At 44.5% G+C, this 18906-nt stretch overlaps 2 protein-coding genes across 2 annotated transcripts; both read left to right on the top strand.

Moving 5' to 3' along the window:
• Window positions 1-4494: 4494 nt before the first annotated feature.
• Window positions 4495-13564, top strand: LOC112892412 (glycylpeptide N-tetradecanoyltransferase 1). Its single transcript, XM_025959587.1, has 9 exons — window positions 4495-4762; window positions 7278-7471; window positions 7977-8061; window positions 9723-9806; window positions 10275-10575; window positions 10673-10715; window positions 10811-10820; window positions 11660-13145; window positions 13230-13564. The coding sequence occupies exons 1-8, from the start codon at window positions 4613-4615 to the stop codon at window positions 13094-13096; spliced, it is 2304 nt and encodes a 767-aa protein (XP_025815372.1). The 5' UTR covers window positions 4495-4612; the 3' UTR covers window positions 13097-13145; window positions 13230-13564.
• Window positions 13565-14900: 1336 nt separating this feature from the next.
• LOC112892118 (probable magnesium transporter NIPA9) lies at window positions 14901-18567 on the top strand. The gene is made up of 9 exons (XM_025959198.1): window positions 14901-15319; window positions 15418-15516; window positions 15607-15736; window positions 15881-15969; window positions 16178-16234; window positions 16302-16360; window positions 16516-16636; window positions 17336-17484; window positions 18067-18567. Exons 1-9 carry the CDS (start codon window positions 15209-15211, stop codon window positions 18281-18283), a joined length of 1032 nt encoding a protein of 343 aa, XP_025814983.1. The 5' UTR covers window positions 14901-15208; the 3' UTR covers window positions 18284-18567.
• The last annotated feature ends 339 nt before the right edge of the window (window positions 18568-18906 follow it).

The following is an 18906-nucleotide window of genomic DNA, read 5'->3' as shown; positions in this document are numbered from 1 at the left end:
TTACAAGAAGCTGCGGCCTGGCTACTTTGCAGGTGCCAAGCACCTCGGTGGGATGGTGGAGTCTTAGTTGTATCCACGTTTCTTCTTCCCCTTCTCCAGCTGTCTTTTGTACCGCGTAAATTACAACCACGTGATCGATTGGTTCTAAAATGATTTGTTTTTTTAGGATGGAGGGAGTAAGTACGAGGCACTACATGTTGTAAAACTATATTTTAAGCGCAGCAGCTCCTGCGCTTTCGAGAAAAAAAAAAGCTAGGAGCTAGCTAGCTAACTTGGCTGCTGGCCTGGTCGTCCTAGCTTTCTAGTTACTCGACAACTGCTGAGAGTGGTACTACCACTCAGTAACCAGTGGAATGGATCTCCCGGTGGTCATAGGTCGTCATAGCCTGCTCCCTCTTTCCTGGTGATGTATGCTGCGTTGAACTCGTGTGCATTGTCAACGGCATCGGCAGATGTGTAGCACCAAGTGCAATGACAGCCAGCATACTAACACATCGATCGGTATTGCAACCGTGGTCTGAAAATACAGCGTCGTTGGACAATGAGGTAAAAGGAGACGTGGTCAGCAGGCTCGATCTGTTGCCTTGCATGCCCCTGTGTACGGCCGCAACGTAGCCATCAAGGAATAGGATGGGAGGCCGAAGCATCCGTTCCATTCTTCATCCGTGCCATGTGCTGTGGACTTGCTCGTGTGAGCAAACGAGACGCGTGGTGCCGACCTAGCAATAAACGCCCCCCGTGGACTGCTTTTTTATTTCCTCTACGAAAACAGTCGAACAGGAACAGGATCACTGCACTTGGAGGACAGGTTCAACAGGGACTTGCGCCACAGGCTTGACCTAATATTCATCTGACGGGTTCAGGCCGGGTGAACCCCTTTGCGGCTTGGTGTTGCTACTTACTAGTAGGTTACTTGGGAAGATATCTCTAATGGACAAGTTGATTATGGTTAGCACGTAGCATCCCGGAACAGCATTCAGAGACGCCTTTGCCAGTTCACTTGCACCGAAACGTACGTTAACTTCGATCGAGTTGGTCCCGAACGATCGCCCGCACCGCAGCAAGCTCTGACCAGAATCGGCAAGAGTATATCCCGTCAAGATAGCCCCTGTGTACCACACCATCAACGGCCTACAGTCCGAAGGTGGTCCAGGTGGCGACCTCGCCACAACTGATAATGGTGGCATCAAAGACCAGCAGGCCACATTGCTAGCGTAGATAGCCACGCTAGCCGGTGAGACCACCTCGCCACCTACTTTACGTCCGCTGCCTGCCCCGCCGGCCGTGCGCGTTGAACGTGACCATCGAACCTGTCATCCCTCACATGCCCCCCCCCCCCCCCCGGAATCCGGCCAGATCGCTTGCTCGATCTAGCTCGCTCGCTCCACCGCCGCCACTGCCCCGCCGGTCGCTGAAACCGATGTCCTCCTGGCTGGAGCTTTCGCCGTGCCGCTACGCCTACCCGGGGCAGCGGCGCTTGTTCGGTGGCGCGCGCCCTGGCCTCGGCGGCTTGGCCGCCGGCCAGCCAGCAGCTGATCGGTGGAGGTGATCCTGGTGAAACTCCCAACGGGAGCAAGCGAGCGCGCCGCGTCATCGATGGCGTGCATAAAAAGGAATCGGTGCTCGTGGTCCAAGAGAGGTGAATTAGATAATTCTAAAATTTTAACCTATGGCTTAAACTAGTTAGCACAAAATATAAGAATATATTATCTAAATGTGCAATTAGAGTTAAACTAATTTGAAAATCTCATCCCAAAAAGTTTTGCAATATATAGTCAATCCTAATAAGATACTACACTAAGAATGCAAAGGCACGTAAGATTGCAATAAGAAATACGCAAGTTTAAGAAAGAGAATAAGGGGAAGCAAACTCTCGATACGAAGATTTATCTTGTGGTATCGGTAGGCACAAGGCCATCCCTATTATACATTGTTGAAGCACTCACTAAGAGTATTGCTTTCCGATCACCGAGTCTCTTCCGGGACTCTTCTTGACTCGCCACCAAGGCTCTCGCCAAGTCGCCGGTCACCTCGATGCTATCTCCACTAAGGAGCTTCTCTACGAAGGAAGGGGTCTTCACGTCCCCCGCGCAAAGCCGTCGTCGCCGCTCCACACCAAGCCGGAGGGTCGATGACTTGCCGGCGAGCCACCAAGACTCCAAGGTGCCGGCACACCGAGATACAACTTGTGGTTCACTCAAGAACCAGCACACAAGGCAGCAACGTCTTGCTCTCTCACTCTTTCTAGAGCTAATTCTGATACTAACACTCTCAAAGCTTGTGCTAAATCTAAGGATATGATCAATAAGCTCTTGGATAGCTTGGAGAACTTCTTCAGAGTGTGGGTAGCTTCTCACGAACTTCAGCAGTATCAAATAACTCGGGATGAGGTCTTATATAAGATAGAGATCCACTCCTAACCGTTACTTGCTTTTCTGGCAAAAAGGTTAAAGCGTCGGTTAAACCGGTCACAACCATCGGTTTAACCGATCACTCTGAACTTGCATACTAGCTCTCCTATCTGCCACACCTGCTTTTGATTCCGTTATTGCGCCGATGCATGCACCGATGCATCGTCGGTTCAACCGGTACGGTTGCTTGGAAACCCTTCTAGAATCAAAATATGCATACTGAGTAACCACAACACGCTTGCACCGACGTCTTCTTTTGCACTATCGGTTTAACCGGTGCCCCTATCATTTCTCTACTTGATCATCATGTTATCTCCTCATTGCACCAACGTCTCCATTATTGTAGTGTCGGTTTAACCGGTGCAACTGGGTTTTTCTGTACTTAATCGTTGTTTTAACTACCAATGCACCGACTCGTTATATTCTGGGACCGTCGGTTCAACCGGTCGACTGATTTCGGCTGGCACTTGTCCAATTCGTCGCTGCAATCATTTGGACATCTTAGCAGTGAATAAGATCATTTTGTATATGGATTGGATTTCATCTATGGAATCTAGAAATCCTACAATCTTAAACTTACAAATTCGTTAGTTGTATTGACTGTGTCGTCGTGTAATCACCAAAATCACAGCTATGATCTAATGGTGGAGATGGAGCCATGATCTAACGGAGCGTTGTTTCTCACGGCGGATCACGCATTCACACGCGTACGCGCACGGTTTTAATTGGGCGCCCAGTACGTGCTCCCTCCCCGGTGCACACTCGACGTGTCGCGGCCGGGACTCCCCGGGGCAGCCTTGCATGCGAGAATCCATCACGGTGGAGGGGCTAAAGAGAAAGCTACTGTTTGCGTTGTCTTCGCGAGCCAGCTGTCAAATATAAATAAGATAAGCTGCCCTGGGAAGGTCTTGGGCTCTTGGCGCTGGGGATAAGGGCCTCATCGGTTGGTTACAACGTGTGCGTGGGAGCGTTAGAGATCGGCCCAAATTGTTGCATTTTGGACATTTACACGGCTTCCTACATGATGGGCCTTTGGCCCATCAGTGCTCCACCTTCTTAGTTCAGCCGCAAATACACAACAATTTGTATTGATGCCAGGTATTCTGGCTTTTGGCTCCATACTGACTCAAATTCAAATGAAAAACACACAAGATGTTTAAATGAAAGTTTATACATGAAAAAAATACACATGGAAAGGGAACTTGTTTCTACGCTTAGCCTGCTTAGTAAGAATTATTCCATCAAGATGAAATGTTTGTTCAAATGGAATAAAAAATTTGTGCACAAGAAGTAACAGAAAAAGATTATAGATTGGCCTCGTTGACAATGACAAGAATTATTCAGCTGAAATTATACAACTATGGAACATGAAGTTTATCTAGCAACAAATATTTGTACACATAGAAAAAAAGTTTGTACACTAAGGAGAAAATTATATGAGTCTGTTACAAAATTATGTATATGAAACAAAACATTATGCATATGAGTTTGTATTGATTCCTTAAATGGTGGAGTACTAGTTATGGGCCACATGTGCTGGCCTCGTGGGATGCTGATGAACCACTTTCAATTAAAGACAACAATAAAGAAAGAGAGGGAATGCAAGCGGAGAGAAAAAGCTACTTTGTGTCTCATCTTTGGTACACGGTCGATGGCCGAGTTCATACAACTATTTGCAATGTAAATTTACAAATTTAACTTGAAGAGATAGCCCTATTTTTTTGTTTTTTCCAAAGTCAAACCCTGCACATTCTCCCGAGTGAAAGTGTTAGCAAAGTGGACGTTTTGTTTTATTGCTAAAAAATTATTGTGCAAATTTCATTTGGATTTTATGTATGTTTCACAAACGTGCTAGTTTTGTCAAAATATCATAAATTTACACTTTTAACTTAAGCAATTTCTGAGCTTGAACACTGTATTTACTTGATGTTTAGTAGGATGAGACTTCTATTTTCAGAAAATCTCACAAACCACATTTTTTTCATTAATGCATTTTTGGCGTTGAGCGCGCTCTTTTAATATTATGAACTGGAGCTTCTCAAGGATATGATATGAACACAGATGCCTGCTACAAGTACACAACAAATAAAAGAAAAAAACTAGGGGGGAAATAGAAAAACCTGTTTGTTAGATTAGGGTTTCTGCGTCGGCTAGTTTGGACGCAGGAGACCACAGGGGAGAGGCGAGGAGCAGCACGGGCGATGGGCGCGCCGAAGCAGAAGTGGACGTCGGAGGAGGAGGATGCGCTCCGCCGCGGCGTGCTCAAGCACGGAGCCGGCAAGTGGCGAACCATCCAGAAGGACCCCGAGTTCAGCCCGGTCCTCTCGTCCCGCTCCAACATCGACCTCAAGGTACCTTCCCCTGCATCTCTGCCGCCGTTTCCCCCTGTACCCTGCTGCGATGGAGCTACCCACCCGCGTCCTCCAGATCTTAACCCCCCGAATCCTTTGCTCCTGAGTCCTGACTCGTGCCTATGGCCCTCGTGATGTTTCGTGCGTCGTCTGGTTTCTGATCGTGTGGTGCTTTTCCCCTGCATCTCGGCCGCTCTGTTAGCTGTGTGGTGGTTTTAGGACGCATGGGAGTTCCCCTGGTGCAGTTTCGTTGGTAGCAGATTTGGGGCATCGAAGATGAGATTTTGGGTTTTGGGAACTGATAAATGTAAGCGAAGGTTGAAATGGTGGCCCTCTGCTGCGTTTGCCGATTGGATGCTGTGATGTGATATTGTGCCCAAGGACAATGATGTTGTGGCGGTAGTGGATGAGCGGTGTGGGATTACATATGGCAGTATGAATGTTTTATGATCTGGGCTGTATTACACAAATTTGAGCTGTCATCATATTCATGAACAGTTGATAATCCTACAGACGAATTCAGTAGTGTTGCTGGTCACAGGATGAAACAGATTTTCAGGAAGAAGCAAATCACGAGACAGATTACTTGTGATTGCCTCCTGCCCATCAATGCAGTCTTTATGCCATTGCTTATTAGGAATCTACTTTATTGACTGGGAACCATTTTCTTGCTTCTCAACGTTATTTTGATTTGTTCGTGTTCCTGATCATGTGATAATTGACTTATTTTCCCACGTGATTTCATATATCTGATTCACTCTGTTTTATGGGAATTCAAGCATACGAGCGCAGAGGCACTCTAGCTCTTGGGAATAAGGACTGTGATAAATTCGATGGATATCCTGGTAACGGTACCACATTGTTTTTTTCCAGGGATTAGAGTTTCCAACCTTTGCAATTAAGGCCTTTGATATCTTAGTTGGAATCTGGTAATACTTTCATTCTCTGCTACGTGGCATTTACATTATCCTCTAACCCCTCCATTGTTGCACGCACGTTAAGAAATATAAGAAATCCACCAATCTAGCCTGACCAATCGCTCAGGTGTGTCCAGCTTGAATATGTACTGATTGGTCATTGCACATCTCGTCACCTTGATCCTCCTGCAGTACTCCCTTGTGTTCCTCCTCGTGCAGATAGCCCAACAGTGCACAAGAGTACATCAATTTTAGCGATAACATCAAACGAATGTTGCAACTTGCAACACCTTGCCTTCAAGATGTGAATTCTTATGCTCACATAGGCCATGAAACTGTTGCCAGATAACTGATATGAATTTCTTTGTCTCCTGGAACGAATGGAAGAGTCATCTCTTCAATCACCCCATATTCCTTAGGTGAATACATATGTTTGAACCACAGAATCACTGCGCTCCATACAATAGAAAAAACATTGAATGGTATCCTTCTCCTTGGTATGTAATTCACATCTCTTGCTTGTGTTGACTCCTCTTCTCAATAACTCTAGTAAGAATAGCAATCCTGTTAACCAACTACATGAAGACGTATTACTTGAACATCTGAAACATCATCACTTTTCGCAACAAGAATTTCATCTAAAACTTCATCCATCTCGTAAGATGGAGAAATGTTCCCTTTTATGCTTGAAAAATGAATTTGCTCTTAGTAACAGAGTTACCATTCTAAATTGCTCTCAAGTAACCATTTTTAGGTAGTTTTGCCAGAACAATTCGTTTCTTTTCCCTGAACCATACTTTTGTATGATGGCAATGTACTTGGGATAACATAAACTACAGTAGTGAAAAGAAGTTGAGTGCTACACTTGATGGTGCTACCTTTCATAGACCTTGTTTAGAAAATGTTCTTCATCCATTAAATGTAGCAATCCTGCCATGTGCAGATTATATGATTGTTATTCTGATTATTAAGTCATATCTTTATTCTCCAGATCCAGGACTAGTAGCATTTTTGGGCTGAAGAACTTTGTGTATTGCTGGTCTGGTTATTTCCCCCTCACACAGTATTATTAGTGGTGCTGCAAATTTTTACACAAATCAAAACCAGCATTTATTTTCTTATAGCAACATCTTCACACTAGAGTGGATTTGGAAATACAATTTTGTACACCTCTTGTTTTTTTGTTCTTCCCTGAGTTCATAATGGGAACAAAGCACAGCAGCATGTGTTGATCAAATGATTAAAACTGTTCCGTCTGCAAATATGCTTCTAAAGACTGAAATCACATGATATAGGTATTTTGGGACCTTTTTTAGTCAATCGACCAGCACGATTTTCATGTGCATTGAAGCAAGTTACAGAAACACGGCATATTTCTTGTGGTTTCGCATAGAAGAAATATGGATAAACATTATAACTGTTTTCCATCTACAACCCGACAAAAAGTATCTGCGAGAAGTAAGATAATTTGTTGTAGCAATGCTATCATTTGATGTACATTAAAAAAGCGTGTCAGTTCAGTTATACTGTGCAGCTATCACCATGGTTGTAGGTCTTTGTTTTGGTTCTCTATGTGATATTCTGTTTTGTATTTTCAGGACAAATGGAGGAATCTAAGTTTCAGTGCAAGTGGAATGGGTTCAAGGGATAAAACGAGGGTTCCAAAGATAACTGGACCGTCATCTTCCCCATCGTCTACCTCACAGGCTTTGGTTGTTTCTGTGGCAAATAAAGTTGCTGAAGCTCCACCAGATGCTGAGAAAAAGCCACAGGATGTGAAAACTCAACCAAAGTTGGTCTCTCATCATTTTCACACTGAAGTCTAGTTAATCTGCAATCTTATCTTTAAATGCCTAGTTATTCTGTACCATAGATAAAAGTTCTGATTAAAAATGCCTTGATTCAGGGGTGATTGCATGATCGCATGTTGGTTATACTTCTGAGTGAAATCAAGGATGTCTCTAATCACCCCATGCCAGATAGTTGCCTCTACTCTCTGTCTTTAGGAGGAATATAACTCTATATGTTTTTGAATGATATGTCACTTGAACTTCCATTAGATTGAAGAACATCTGGGTTAAACAAAGCACTTGTGCATTGGAAATGCAAACATAAGAGTGGACATGGTTTAGCAGGAATATTTGTGGACAAACCGACCAATATGTAGAGAGGACTTAAATGAGACTGACAAGATATAAGCCAACCCTATGGTGGGAGAGTTGACGAATGTAGCAAGGATTCCCATTCCATTTGATTTAAGTTATGGTTCTGATTACGGTGTCCAATTTGTCTGCTAGGTATGGTGCCATGATCCTGGAAGCTCTTTCGGAGTTGAATGAGCCAAATGGTACAGAAATGACTGAAATCTGCAGCTTCATAGAGGTTGGGTATCTGCACTAATTATTCTCATTTGATTTCATTGTTTTGCAGCAGTTATTTGTCGTCTGTTTGAGTGCATTCAAGTTTTAGTTGCTCCTAACTATGTACTGCTTATGACTCTGATATACAACTGACTCGATATAATAAGAACCACAACTATGTACTGCATGATTTGACTGTAGGGAAAAAATCTGTTTAGTTTTGAAGCCTCTTCTTTTCAGAGGATTTTGTTTGTTATAATAGCTAACTTGGATGAAACAAAGCGCTTACTTTTTTTTACGCACATGGATCATAAATATTTAAGAAAAAAGTTTGTCATCACCTGATCTTCAGTACGTGTGAAATGTGTGCTCAATTAAACCCCCCAACTATTCATGGTGGACTACTTCACCCCCAAAACTATAAAACCGGATATTCTACCCCCTGAACTTTCCAAAACCGGTCAAATAACCCCCCAAAGTGGTTTGGATGGTGGTTTTGCTACAGTGGCGCAGTTGTCTTTTTCTTTTTTATTTATTTCCGCTGAATCTTTGAAAAATCATAGTAAATCACAGAAAAATCATAAAATGGAAAATCCAATTTTGTTGGACTCCACATGAGTAGATCTACACAGTGAATATATACTATGGCATTCTTTAGTACAAAGTTTTTGCTGTAGCTTTAGATCTATGCTTTTCTATAATTAATTGGAATAATTCATAACTGCAGCTTCTATGGTACAATTGTGGTGAAATTTTTATGGTGGGAAAATTATTGTATGCTTGAACTGTAGTAAAAATTTCATACTCATTGGATCATGTATAACTTAGTTATAGATTTATTTAGGTTTATGCTTGTTGAATCTATGCTCCGAAGGTTTATGCTTGTTAAATCTATGATCCGAATCTATGCTTTATCTATAACTAAGTTATACATGATCCAATGAGTATGAAATTTTTATTACAGTTCAAGCATACAATAATTTGCCAACCATAAAAATTTTACCATAATTGGACCATAGAAGCTGCAGCTATGAATTATTTCAATTAATTATAAAAAAGCATAGATCTAAAGCTACAGAAAAACTTTTTACTAAAGCATACCATATTATATCTTCACTGTTTAGATCTACTCATGTGGAGTCCAACAAAATTGGATTTTCCATTTTATGATTTTTTCTGTGATTTACTATGATTTTTCAAAGATTCAGCGGAAATAAATAAAAAAGAAAAAGACAAAACCGCGCCACTGTAGCAAAACCACTTGGGGGGGTGTTATTTGACCGGTTTTGGAAAGTTCAGGGGGCAGAATATCCAGTTTTATAGTTTGGGGAGTGAAGTAGTCCACCATGAATAGTTGGGGGGGTTAGGTAGACTTTTTCCCAATTCTGATGACACATTCGATAGATGCCATGCACATGCCATTTTTTTTATTTGAGCTCCATGGAAGCCTTTTGAAGTCCCGTGTTTCTACAGGATCTGTTTTGCACTTTGGATTTTGTAGTATATGGTGGAAGTGCTTTATTCTGTACTATCATTAGGAGCAATATGGCAATCAGGCTCTGTTATTTCCTTTCCATACTTGATGTACATGTATATCTTGTTTTTATGCTGTATTTAGATACCGCTTAGTATATTCCTAGAATGATGATAAATTGCTTATGCTATCATTGGTACCATATGCAGCAAAGACATGTAGTGCCAACAAACTTTAGAAGATTGATCGGTACAAAGTTTCGGCGACTTGTAGATTCAAAAAAAATTGAAAAGGTGAATCTTCCTTCCTTAACTTAGACTATAGATTCCCCCCTTATCATTTTCTTTTCATCTGAGTGTGGTTTACCTGTTCACCTTTACAATCGGGTTGGATGGCCAAGGATGGCACGGTTCCCACCATATGCATGTTATAATTTATCCCATAGATTGGGCTGAAATCCTACATGTTGTGAACAGATCCAAATGAACCCTCGGTGTCCCATTGGCCTTCTCGCTTAGTTGACAATGGGGCTGCATTTCATCTAGGGAGAATATTTGTAAGAATACGATGGGAGAATAGGGAAACCTCATTGATTAATCTTCACAGCAGATATTTACTTTGGAATTTGGATTCAAAATGTATTTCTTTATACTGTATATGGAGCACATGCAATATTCTGGAATCCATAATATAATCTCCCAGGCTTCTAAAGCTGTATGCAACTAGTGCTAATCCAATTACATCCTCTTATCTAAATACAGGTTGATACTAAGTCCTATAGGCTCACCGATTCCTTTGCGACAAGAGCTCCAGCTCCAATAAAAGCATCGGCTCCAAAGCAGAAGGATCCATCCAAGCCATCGAAGGTGTCAAAGAACCTAGGATTGTTTGCCACCTCCAGCCCTGCACTAGAGGCAGCCATCGCAGCAGCAGCCAAAGTAGCTGATGCAGAGGTGAAAGCACATGATGCACATGATCAGATGATGGAGGCAGAAAGGATCCTCAAGATGGCTGAGGAGACGGAGTCTCTCCTCACGATTGCAGCAGAGATCTATGATCGATGTACTTCATCTTCTTCGTTGCCCATCATATGTCGCCTTTCACTATGACTTCTCTTTTTTTGTTTCTTCTGTCATCTGACTTCATGCTGATGGTTCAGGTTCGAGGGGAGAGATAACCACATTAAATCCGGCGCAAAGGGAGCTCTGAAACCTACTGGAGACCTCTGTTCTCTTGTACATGGATAGGTTGTCCTGGATTATCGGGTTTGTGCTGCTCCTGTGTTGTATAATTTAAGTGTTTGTGCTGTACTTGGTATATCGGGTTAAACTAAATAACACCAGTGCACCGCCTGACATCAATTTTTTAATGATATGTAGAGATGTACTCGCATCTTACCATGCCTGCGTCACTTCATACAGTGACCGTGAATCTTGATGGCACTTTTTTTTTTGTTGACATGATCAGAGAACAGGGAGTGAAAGGGTGAATTATGCTGAGGAATTTTATTAGTAAAGAGTACCAATGAATTAAAGTAGGAAGGCAAGGGTTTCCTTGTTTGTTCGACAATTCTGTGTGCCTGTGTGCTGTTTGACCCTCGTTCTACACGAATGTGGGAATTGTTCTTTTCACTGATGCTTAACCTGAAACCTGTGACGTGGTTGATGGCCTTTGCCAAAAGAAAGCTCCTATAAAGCAGATTCGCCCATAACTGCCTTGTGCCCTGCAATTCGCTTTTGATATATGTTGGTTTCGACTTTCGAATTACTTACGAATATGTGCTAGGAGTCTAGGGCTTCTGCGTAACTCGACTATAAATGGATCTGGATATTTCTTCCTATGAGGAAGTCCCGTTTCACTATTAAAAAGCTGGTGTTTGAACAGCGTAGATCTGGTGTTTTTATCAATCGATCATCAGCACAGACTCTCTCCCTCTCAAAAAAAAAACATCAGCACAAATGCACAGTTACCGGCTAAAATGCTACGGTACGATATTTTTTGTAACCTATATTATGTAAATCTTCATTGTCGTAGTTAACAAAGTGCCTTACTTATTATTAGTTTGGTGAAGCTGAAGGCTCTACTAGGGGAAAAAAATTAAGACGCATCTTTTGGCTGGGGCTTTGCTAATTACTACGCTGACGAGGGACGGAGGGAGGAGCCCACAAGACGAGAGATCTGCCCGCTGCCCCCTCGCGTTCCCCTCCCCCGCGTCGTCGTCTCTTCTCCCCCCAAATCCCCCCAAACCCTACCGCCGATCCGGGCCCAGATCGCCATGGCCGCCCCCAACAGCAACGATGCCGCCAACGCCAGCGCCAGCGGCACCGCCCCCGCCGGCGAGGAGGATACCTCCATCGAGGCGCTGGCGCGGCGCGTGCAGGAGCACATGACCCTCGCCTCCAACCCCACCGCCCGCCGCCACAAGTTCTGGGAGACTCAGCCCGTCGGCCAGTTCCGCGACGCCGCCGACACGTCGCTCCCGGATGGCCCCATCGAGCCACCCACGCCGCTCTCCGAGGTGCGCGCCGACCCCTACCCGCTCCCCGCCGCCTTCGAGTGGCTCACCTGCGATCTCGACGACGACGCGCTCCTCGCCGACCTCTACTCGCTGCTCGCCCACAACTACGTCGAGGACGACGAGAACATGTTCCGCTTCAACTACTCCCCGGCCTTCCTCCGCTGGGCGCTCAAGCCGCCGTCCTTCTTCCGCGCCTGGCACATCGGCGTCCGCGCCAAGGAGTCCAAGAAGCTCGTCGCCTTCATCTCGGGCGTCCCCGCGCGCATCCGCGCCCGCGATGACGTCGTCCGCATGGCCGAGATCAACTTCCTCTGCGTCCACAAGAAGCTCCGATCCAAGCGCCTCGCGCCCGTGCTCATCCGCGAGGTCACCCGCCGCGTCCACCAGGAGAACATCTGGCAGGCTGCATACACCGCGGGGGTCGTCCTCCCAACCCCCATCACCACCTGCCGCTACTGGCACCGATCCCTCAACCCCAAGAAGCTCATCGATGTTGGGTTTTCTCGCCTTGGTCCACGCATGACCATGAGCCGCACTGTCCGGCTCTACAAGCTGCCTGATGCGCCGCTCACCCCTGGATTCCGCCGGATGGAGCTCCGGGATGTTGCTGCGGTCACAAGGCTGCTGAGGGCCTACCTTGCAAAGTTTGTTGTGGCGCCGGATTTCGATGAGGTGGATGTGGAGCACTGGCTGCTGCCCCAGGAGGATGTGGTGGACAGCTACCTTGTTGAGAGCCCTGAGACGCATGAGGTCACAGATTTCTGCAGCTTTTACACGCTGCCGTCATCCGTGCTGAACAATGCAAACTATGCGACGCTCAAGGCTGCATACTCGTATTACAATGTTTCCACCAAAACCCCATTGCAGCAGCTGATGAACGACGCGCTGATCGTTGCCAAGCAGAAGAACTATGATGTCTTCAATGCTCTTGATGTCATGGAGAATGAGTCATTCCTCAAGGAGCTCAAGTTTGGTCCTGGAGATGGGCAGCTCCACTATTACCTCTACAACTACCGGATTCGAAACGGCATCAAGCCCTCGGAGCTTGGCCTTGTACTGCTATAGGCAGTCTAATCAGGACAGTCCTCAGTTTACACCTGTACTTCCGCAGCAGGTACTCCTTGTGTTGCTGGTTTAGTATGTGTGTTTTGTGATTGCAATACCCAGGTGATGATTTATGGTCCTCTGCATGCTGTAGGTTGTTCACTGTGCAATCCGGTGGTTTCTCATTTTGTTTATCGTGCTAGTGATTCTCCTTGATATGATTACCATGGCCATTGATGGGAGTCCAAGATGATTTGCAAACGAGGAGTCTTGAATTAGAAATCCTTTTCTTCATTTAAGATTATTGTTCCCCATTAGTGACATTTTGTGTGCGTGGTCCAAAACATGTATGCTGGCACTGAGTTTACCAAGAAATTTTGATAGAACTCGTGTTATCAATGTTTGATAGAACTTGTGTTATCAATGTCATTTGTGTGCTGTGGTGTTATGGTTGCCCATGTATATGTCTTGATGCCCCTGTTCTTTCAACGCTGCCCCTAATTTTGATTATTTTCGTTTTGGTTTTTGATGTTTTGTGATTCAGTAATATGCTTCGTCCACATTGTGCATTACCAGAAATGGACCGACTTTGGGCTTGTGGAATGTCATTACTCATTTGTCCTCTAGGTTGTGACATGTTTCCGACAGTAATACTCAATGCCTCATTGGTTGCAGCACTGAGGCACTTTTCCAACTTAGTCTGCTTATCCTCCTTTCTACAAATTGATGTTCTAGCTTTCTCAGTTTGGAGTACGCATCATTGTCTTGTGGTGGGCATCAATGCATTTGGATAACATTAGCTGGTTAAAAATAGCTTAGCTCATACTTGTACCCATGTCCAACTAGATGGCCTACCTAACTATTCTACTTCCGATGCATGCAAGAGTCGCTTGAAGTTGCAAGCATTCTCTTGTGTGGAATTGTAGCTCCATTTCGTTGTCACATTGGTTCAGAAAAAACCTAGAACTTTATTTGCTGCATACTTCTAGAGTTCTAGTTATGATTTGTGATTGGCCTTTGATGCACCGCTTTGTCAAGCTGGCTATACAATTGCAGATAGAAGTATACATTTGTAAGTGACCATCCTAATCTGCAAATCTATGTGATGTTTTTTTTTGCTTAATCTGATGTATTTGTGCGAAAATTTATGTGCTTAGCAACCTGTTTTACCCGTGTTTTAAGACTTTATGGTGATTCAAGAAGCAAAGCTTGAAAAGCAGTAGGTCTCGTTCTTAATTCATCATGATCCAATTTGTGTGCTAGAACAACAGATGATGCTGGACCTATCCTGCAGCACACTTGCAAAACGTCAGCATCAGTTCTGTAACCTCAGCTGGGCACAGCTCTTGCAAGGTGGTCGTGATTTTATATGGTTTTGAGGATTGTCAACTTGGGGTTATGTTCCAGGGATTCCTCGTTTGATTCGCGTAGCTATGGCTGTGTTACCCTTGTCAGCTGTTGTTCACGGAAATTCTCCATTGACAGTTTTAGTATCTCCGCTGCCCCGGCGTCAAAGATGATGTCGCTTATGCTGGTACTTGTTTTTCGTTTGTTCAATCCCAGTGGCTTGTCTGGTTAGCTCTTACTGATCAGCCATTGCGAAGTGACTTGCTACTTGCTGCATGCGCATGACTCAACACAACACGTGTTGAGTCACTGGATTCGTTGAAATCGTATGACCACATTCGCCAAAATTCGTGAAATCTGAACTGGCACCGGCTAAAATCTGCCAATCGGTCCCTTCCATTCCAAATCCCGAAAGCCCAAGCAGCGGGAAATGTATGCGATAGAACATGGAAGAGAGAATATACTCGAGCCGCGAACTTGCCGTCCCGTCCCGCACACGCGACCCGCCGCCAGCACCAGCAGCAACGAGCCAGCCACCCAACAGCGGCCGCGGCAGCAGCTGCGAGCACGGGCGCGCGGCCGAGAAAAGCGCAGCCCTGCCACGACACGGCCACCTCCCTCCCTCCCTCCCTCCCTCGTGGTCTCCTTCTCCTCCTAGGCACTTGCTCCTGCTTCTCCACCGCTCCAAAAAGTCTAGTAAAATAGAAGGGAGGCGACCCCCAATCCCTCCCCCAAGACGCACGGCGCACGGAGGCGTTGGATCGGATCGGCGCCGGCGGCGGCGAGATGTGGGAGTCGGTGGCGCTGACGCTGGCGGGCACCGCCGGCAACAACATCGGCAAGGTCCTCCAGAAGAAGGGCACCCACATCCTCCCTCCCCTCTCCCTCAAGCTCAAGGTATTCGCCCCCGCCCCCTTCCTTCGCCAGATTGCTTTTGCTCCAGATCGCGCCGCCGGGCCCCTTACGAACCGTGGCGTTCCTGTACGTGCGCGCAGGTGGTCAAGGCGTACGCGTTTAACCAGCTCTGGATCAGCGGGTTCCTTATGGACATGTGCGGCGCCGCGCTCATGCTCACAGCGCTCTCCCAGGCCCCGGTACGTCTGCCGCTGTTCCTGTGCGCCCTTATGAGGCCCCTCGAGCGGTTCGATTGCTTATGCTGCCTTGCTGACCGCTTTGCATTGCAGGTCTCCGTTGTGCAGCCCATTGCCGGCTGCGGGCTCGCGATACTCTGCGTCTTCTCCCACTTTTACCTCAAGGAGGTCATGAATGGCCTCGATTGGGTTGCCATCACGCTAGCTGGTCTCGGCACCATAGGTGAGATGTTCACGACTTGGAAGCTTTGCAATTTGAACTAGTACAAATGGAATTCAAACAGACCTTTATAGGCTCCAATGCTTCACGATGATTTCACTGGCTGGTGCGCATGCATTTGGTTGATTGTGTGTTCTCTTGCTTCAGGAGTTGGTGTTGGAGGAGAGGAACAGAAAGTTGATCAGATACCTCTTCTCAATATACCCTGGCTAGTGCTCTCCGTTGTCATCTTGTTTGTAGGTACCATACTCTGTGCTGCATAAGTTCTAGTATTACACGACAGGCACTTAAATATGTTGATATGCAATTAACTAGGCTTGTTCTGCTTCAGTTTTTTTTTCATACCAACAAGAGTTAACAGTTATATGTGCATGCCTAGTTGTGTTAGGCCAATGCTTCCTGTAACCTCCATATATAACTTACCATAGTCAATTACCATCTCAGGTACTGCTCAACACTTGGCTTCATATGTATAAAAAGCAAAGGCGTGAGCAAGAGTTGGTGAGTACTTTAAAACTCTAACGCTTGTTTGCTTATTGCAAGTAATAACGCAGCACATCCCTTGCAGACTGGACCTGAAGTGATTGAGGAGATCATATATGGTTTAGAATCAGGCATCTTGTTTGGGTAATTTACTACTGCCAGTTTCCTTTTATCATTCTGTATTATAGCCTTTTGTCACTGAGATGTGACTAGTATGATGGTTCCCCTTCATCACTTGCAAGCAATTCCTGTGAATCAGTGAAGAGATCATGTGACTAACAACATTATTACATATATAGCATTTCTTCAGTGATCTCTAAGATGGGATTTGTGATGTCCGAGATGGGTTTTCCAAAGCTTGTTGTGCCTGCTGCCATTTCTTGTAGTGTTTGCTGTAGTGCCATCGGATTTGTGTATCAGGTATGTCTAGCTTTCTGGAGATGTGCCTACCTGGTTTGTGTCATTCAATGTTACCTTCACAGAATGTATGCTATGTGTCTGTAGTGTTTATAGAAGACATGCAGCCATTAATTTTTCTCTTGTACCAATTTTTGAATTGTGGGCCCACACCTTGAAAAGCAGGGTTTTGTGAAGCAGGACCAAGGCCCAGGGGGGTGTAATTGTGAAGTGGGGCTGCAAAGTGGTTGGGCAGATGAGAATTGAAAAAATATATATAATTCTTAAAAGTATGACCTATATAAGCTTTCACTATATTAAGTTTGCGGGTATAGTGGTGCAACAATTCACTGAAAATTGTATAATTAGTTTTTCAGTGAGACTGAGTGACTATTATTTTTTCCTCTGGCAAAAATATGTACTGCTTTTATGTGTAAATTGAAATTCCATGGACACTTAGCCTGAAATTGAAATTTCAAGGACATGGATTATTTGCAAATTTGAGTTGCTTGCCTCACTGCAGACGTTTACTCATTGTTATGTCTATTATAAATTGCACTAGTTTATTGGACCTATTTTATTTTTTTATCAAACAATTGGACCTATTTTATGAAACTTTTGTACTTTTTAGGATCAGACACAGGGACTAGTCCAATAGTTTTCTTATATTGTTCTGATTTCATTTGTATTCTCCTCTAATGGTTTTTTTTTTTGTTTCTGCAGACGCGAGGCCTCAAGCATGGGAGGGCAATTGTTGTATCTACATGTACATCGGTGGCATCTATAGTGTCTGGTGTGGTAGCTGGCATGATTGCACTTGACGAACATCTACCTAAAGCTCCGACGGCTCGGTTTTTTCTCTTACTTGGATGGTAATAGTTTTATGCTGCATTGTATTCTCCTTCTGTACTGTATGATCTTGCACTGCTTGATTTGGTTCTGTCCTCCCTGGCTTCAATGCTTCGCTACTGCATTTCATGATTGAGTTATGGATAGCAATTTCATCTAATGCTGATTCAAAGGGCAGTACTAGCCTACTACGCCTGCTTTCAGATGGTGTAAGGTTTCCCTGTTCTTGCTAGAATTCAATAGTTTCATGCATTACAGATGTTCATGCATTACACACAGGTCAACAAAATTGCCAGTTGTGAGGTGGGCTATCTTGGAATTGATGAGGAGTTTTTTACAGCTGTCCCTGTCACATTTTTACTTTAATTTTATATGATGATATTGCTAGTCCATTAAGATTACCGATAGCCAAAGTAACTAATGTCTTATGCTGACTGTTGCAAAATATACAATGATGTCAGCATAGGACTGAAGGGATACCTTGTCGGAGTATTCTCGTTGAACAATCTTGTTCTCTCTTTCTGCTTTGTGTTTCAATTTGGATAATACAGTTTACAAGGATGGCCTACTGCTGGAGAATCTAACAAATTAGCTGTATCCTGCAGGTTCTTCATTATCACAGGAGTGATACTACTTGTTAGTTCAACCAGATTGATTGCACGTCTACCTAGGCCTGTGCAGAAGTTTTTGAAGAGCAACATGGAGCGCACCCACAGCATTAGGAGGCCCGGTTCAGCACGAGGGAAGGACCCCATCCCAACCACAACGATCCATACATCGTCACTACATCTTCTTACTTCTCCAACAAAGGAGAAGGCCTAGCAAAATATTGCTGCTGTGGAAAATCTGTTTCAGCACCTCACATGTGTCATGTCATTGATTGAATGGTTACGTGAATTTATAAATCTAGAGTAGCATTTAAAGTTTGGGTCGGTTACTCATCGTACTGCCCTTTATAGGTCTAACAGAAGTTTGGAAAAAAAAAATTGCCGCAAATTTTTATCACGTCTCATCTCGTCGTTTGTCTGGTTGCCCAGTGCTAAATTCATGGCTGGTTCTGTTCAGTACTACCTATTCTCCTAAAAGATTACCGATTGGAAGCATCATCTCTTTGTCAAATCACTTTGTACGCGTTGGATTTGGCAAATTTGGCAGAATATTGAATCAATGAGCACTAACCCTTCATTTTTCAACAGCTCCAGGGTCCCTGTCCGGCTGCCCCCTTTTGCTTCAAAATTTGAATTTAGAATTTTTCTGATTTCAATTTGGGCTGCAAATTAGAAGTATTGTGATAAGGGAGAGAATCTTACGGGAGCCTTTTGAGGACGAAGTGGCCGAGTAACTACTACCCCACTTGGCCACTCCACGTCCCAAACTCCCACAGTCCCACCAGCTTGGCCAAAAACCAGCGGCAAACCAGCCGGTTCCTGGATGGTGCCTTGAAC

Source organism: Panicum hallii, chromosome 5, assembly GCF_002211085.1.
Source record: "Panicum hallii strain FIL2 chromosome 5, PHallii_v3.1, whole genome shotgun sequence".
In the NCBI taxonomy this organism is placed as follows: Eukaryota; Viridiplantae; Streptophyta; class Magnoliopsida; order Poales; family Poaceae; genus Panicum; species Panicum hallii.
The sequence above is the reverse complement of the archived record's forward strand: the minus strand, read 5'-3'. Positions and strand labels throughout refer to the sequence as shown.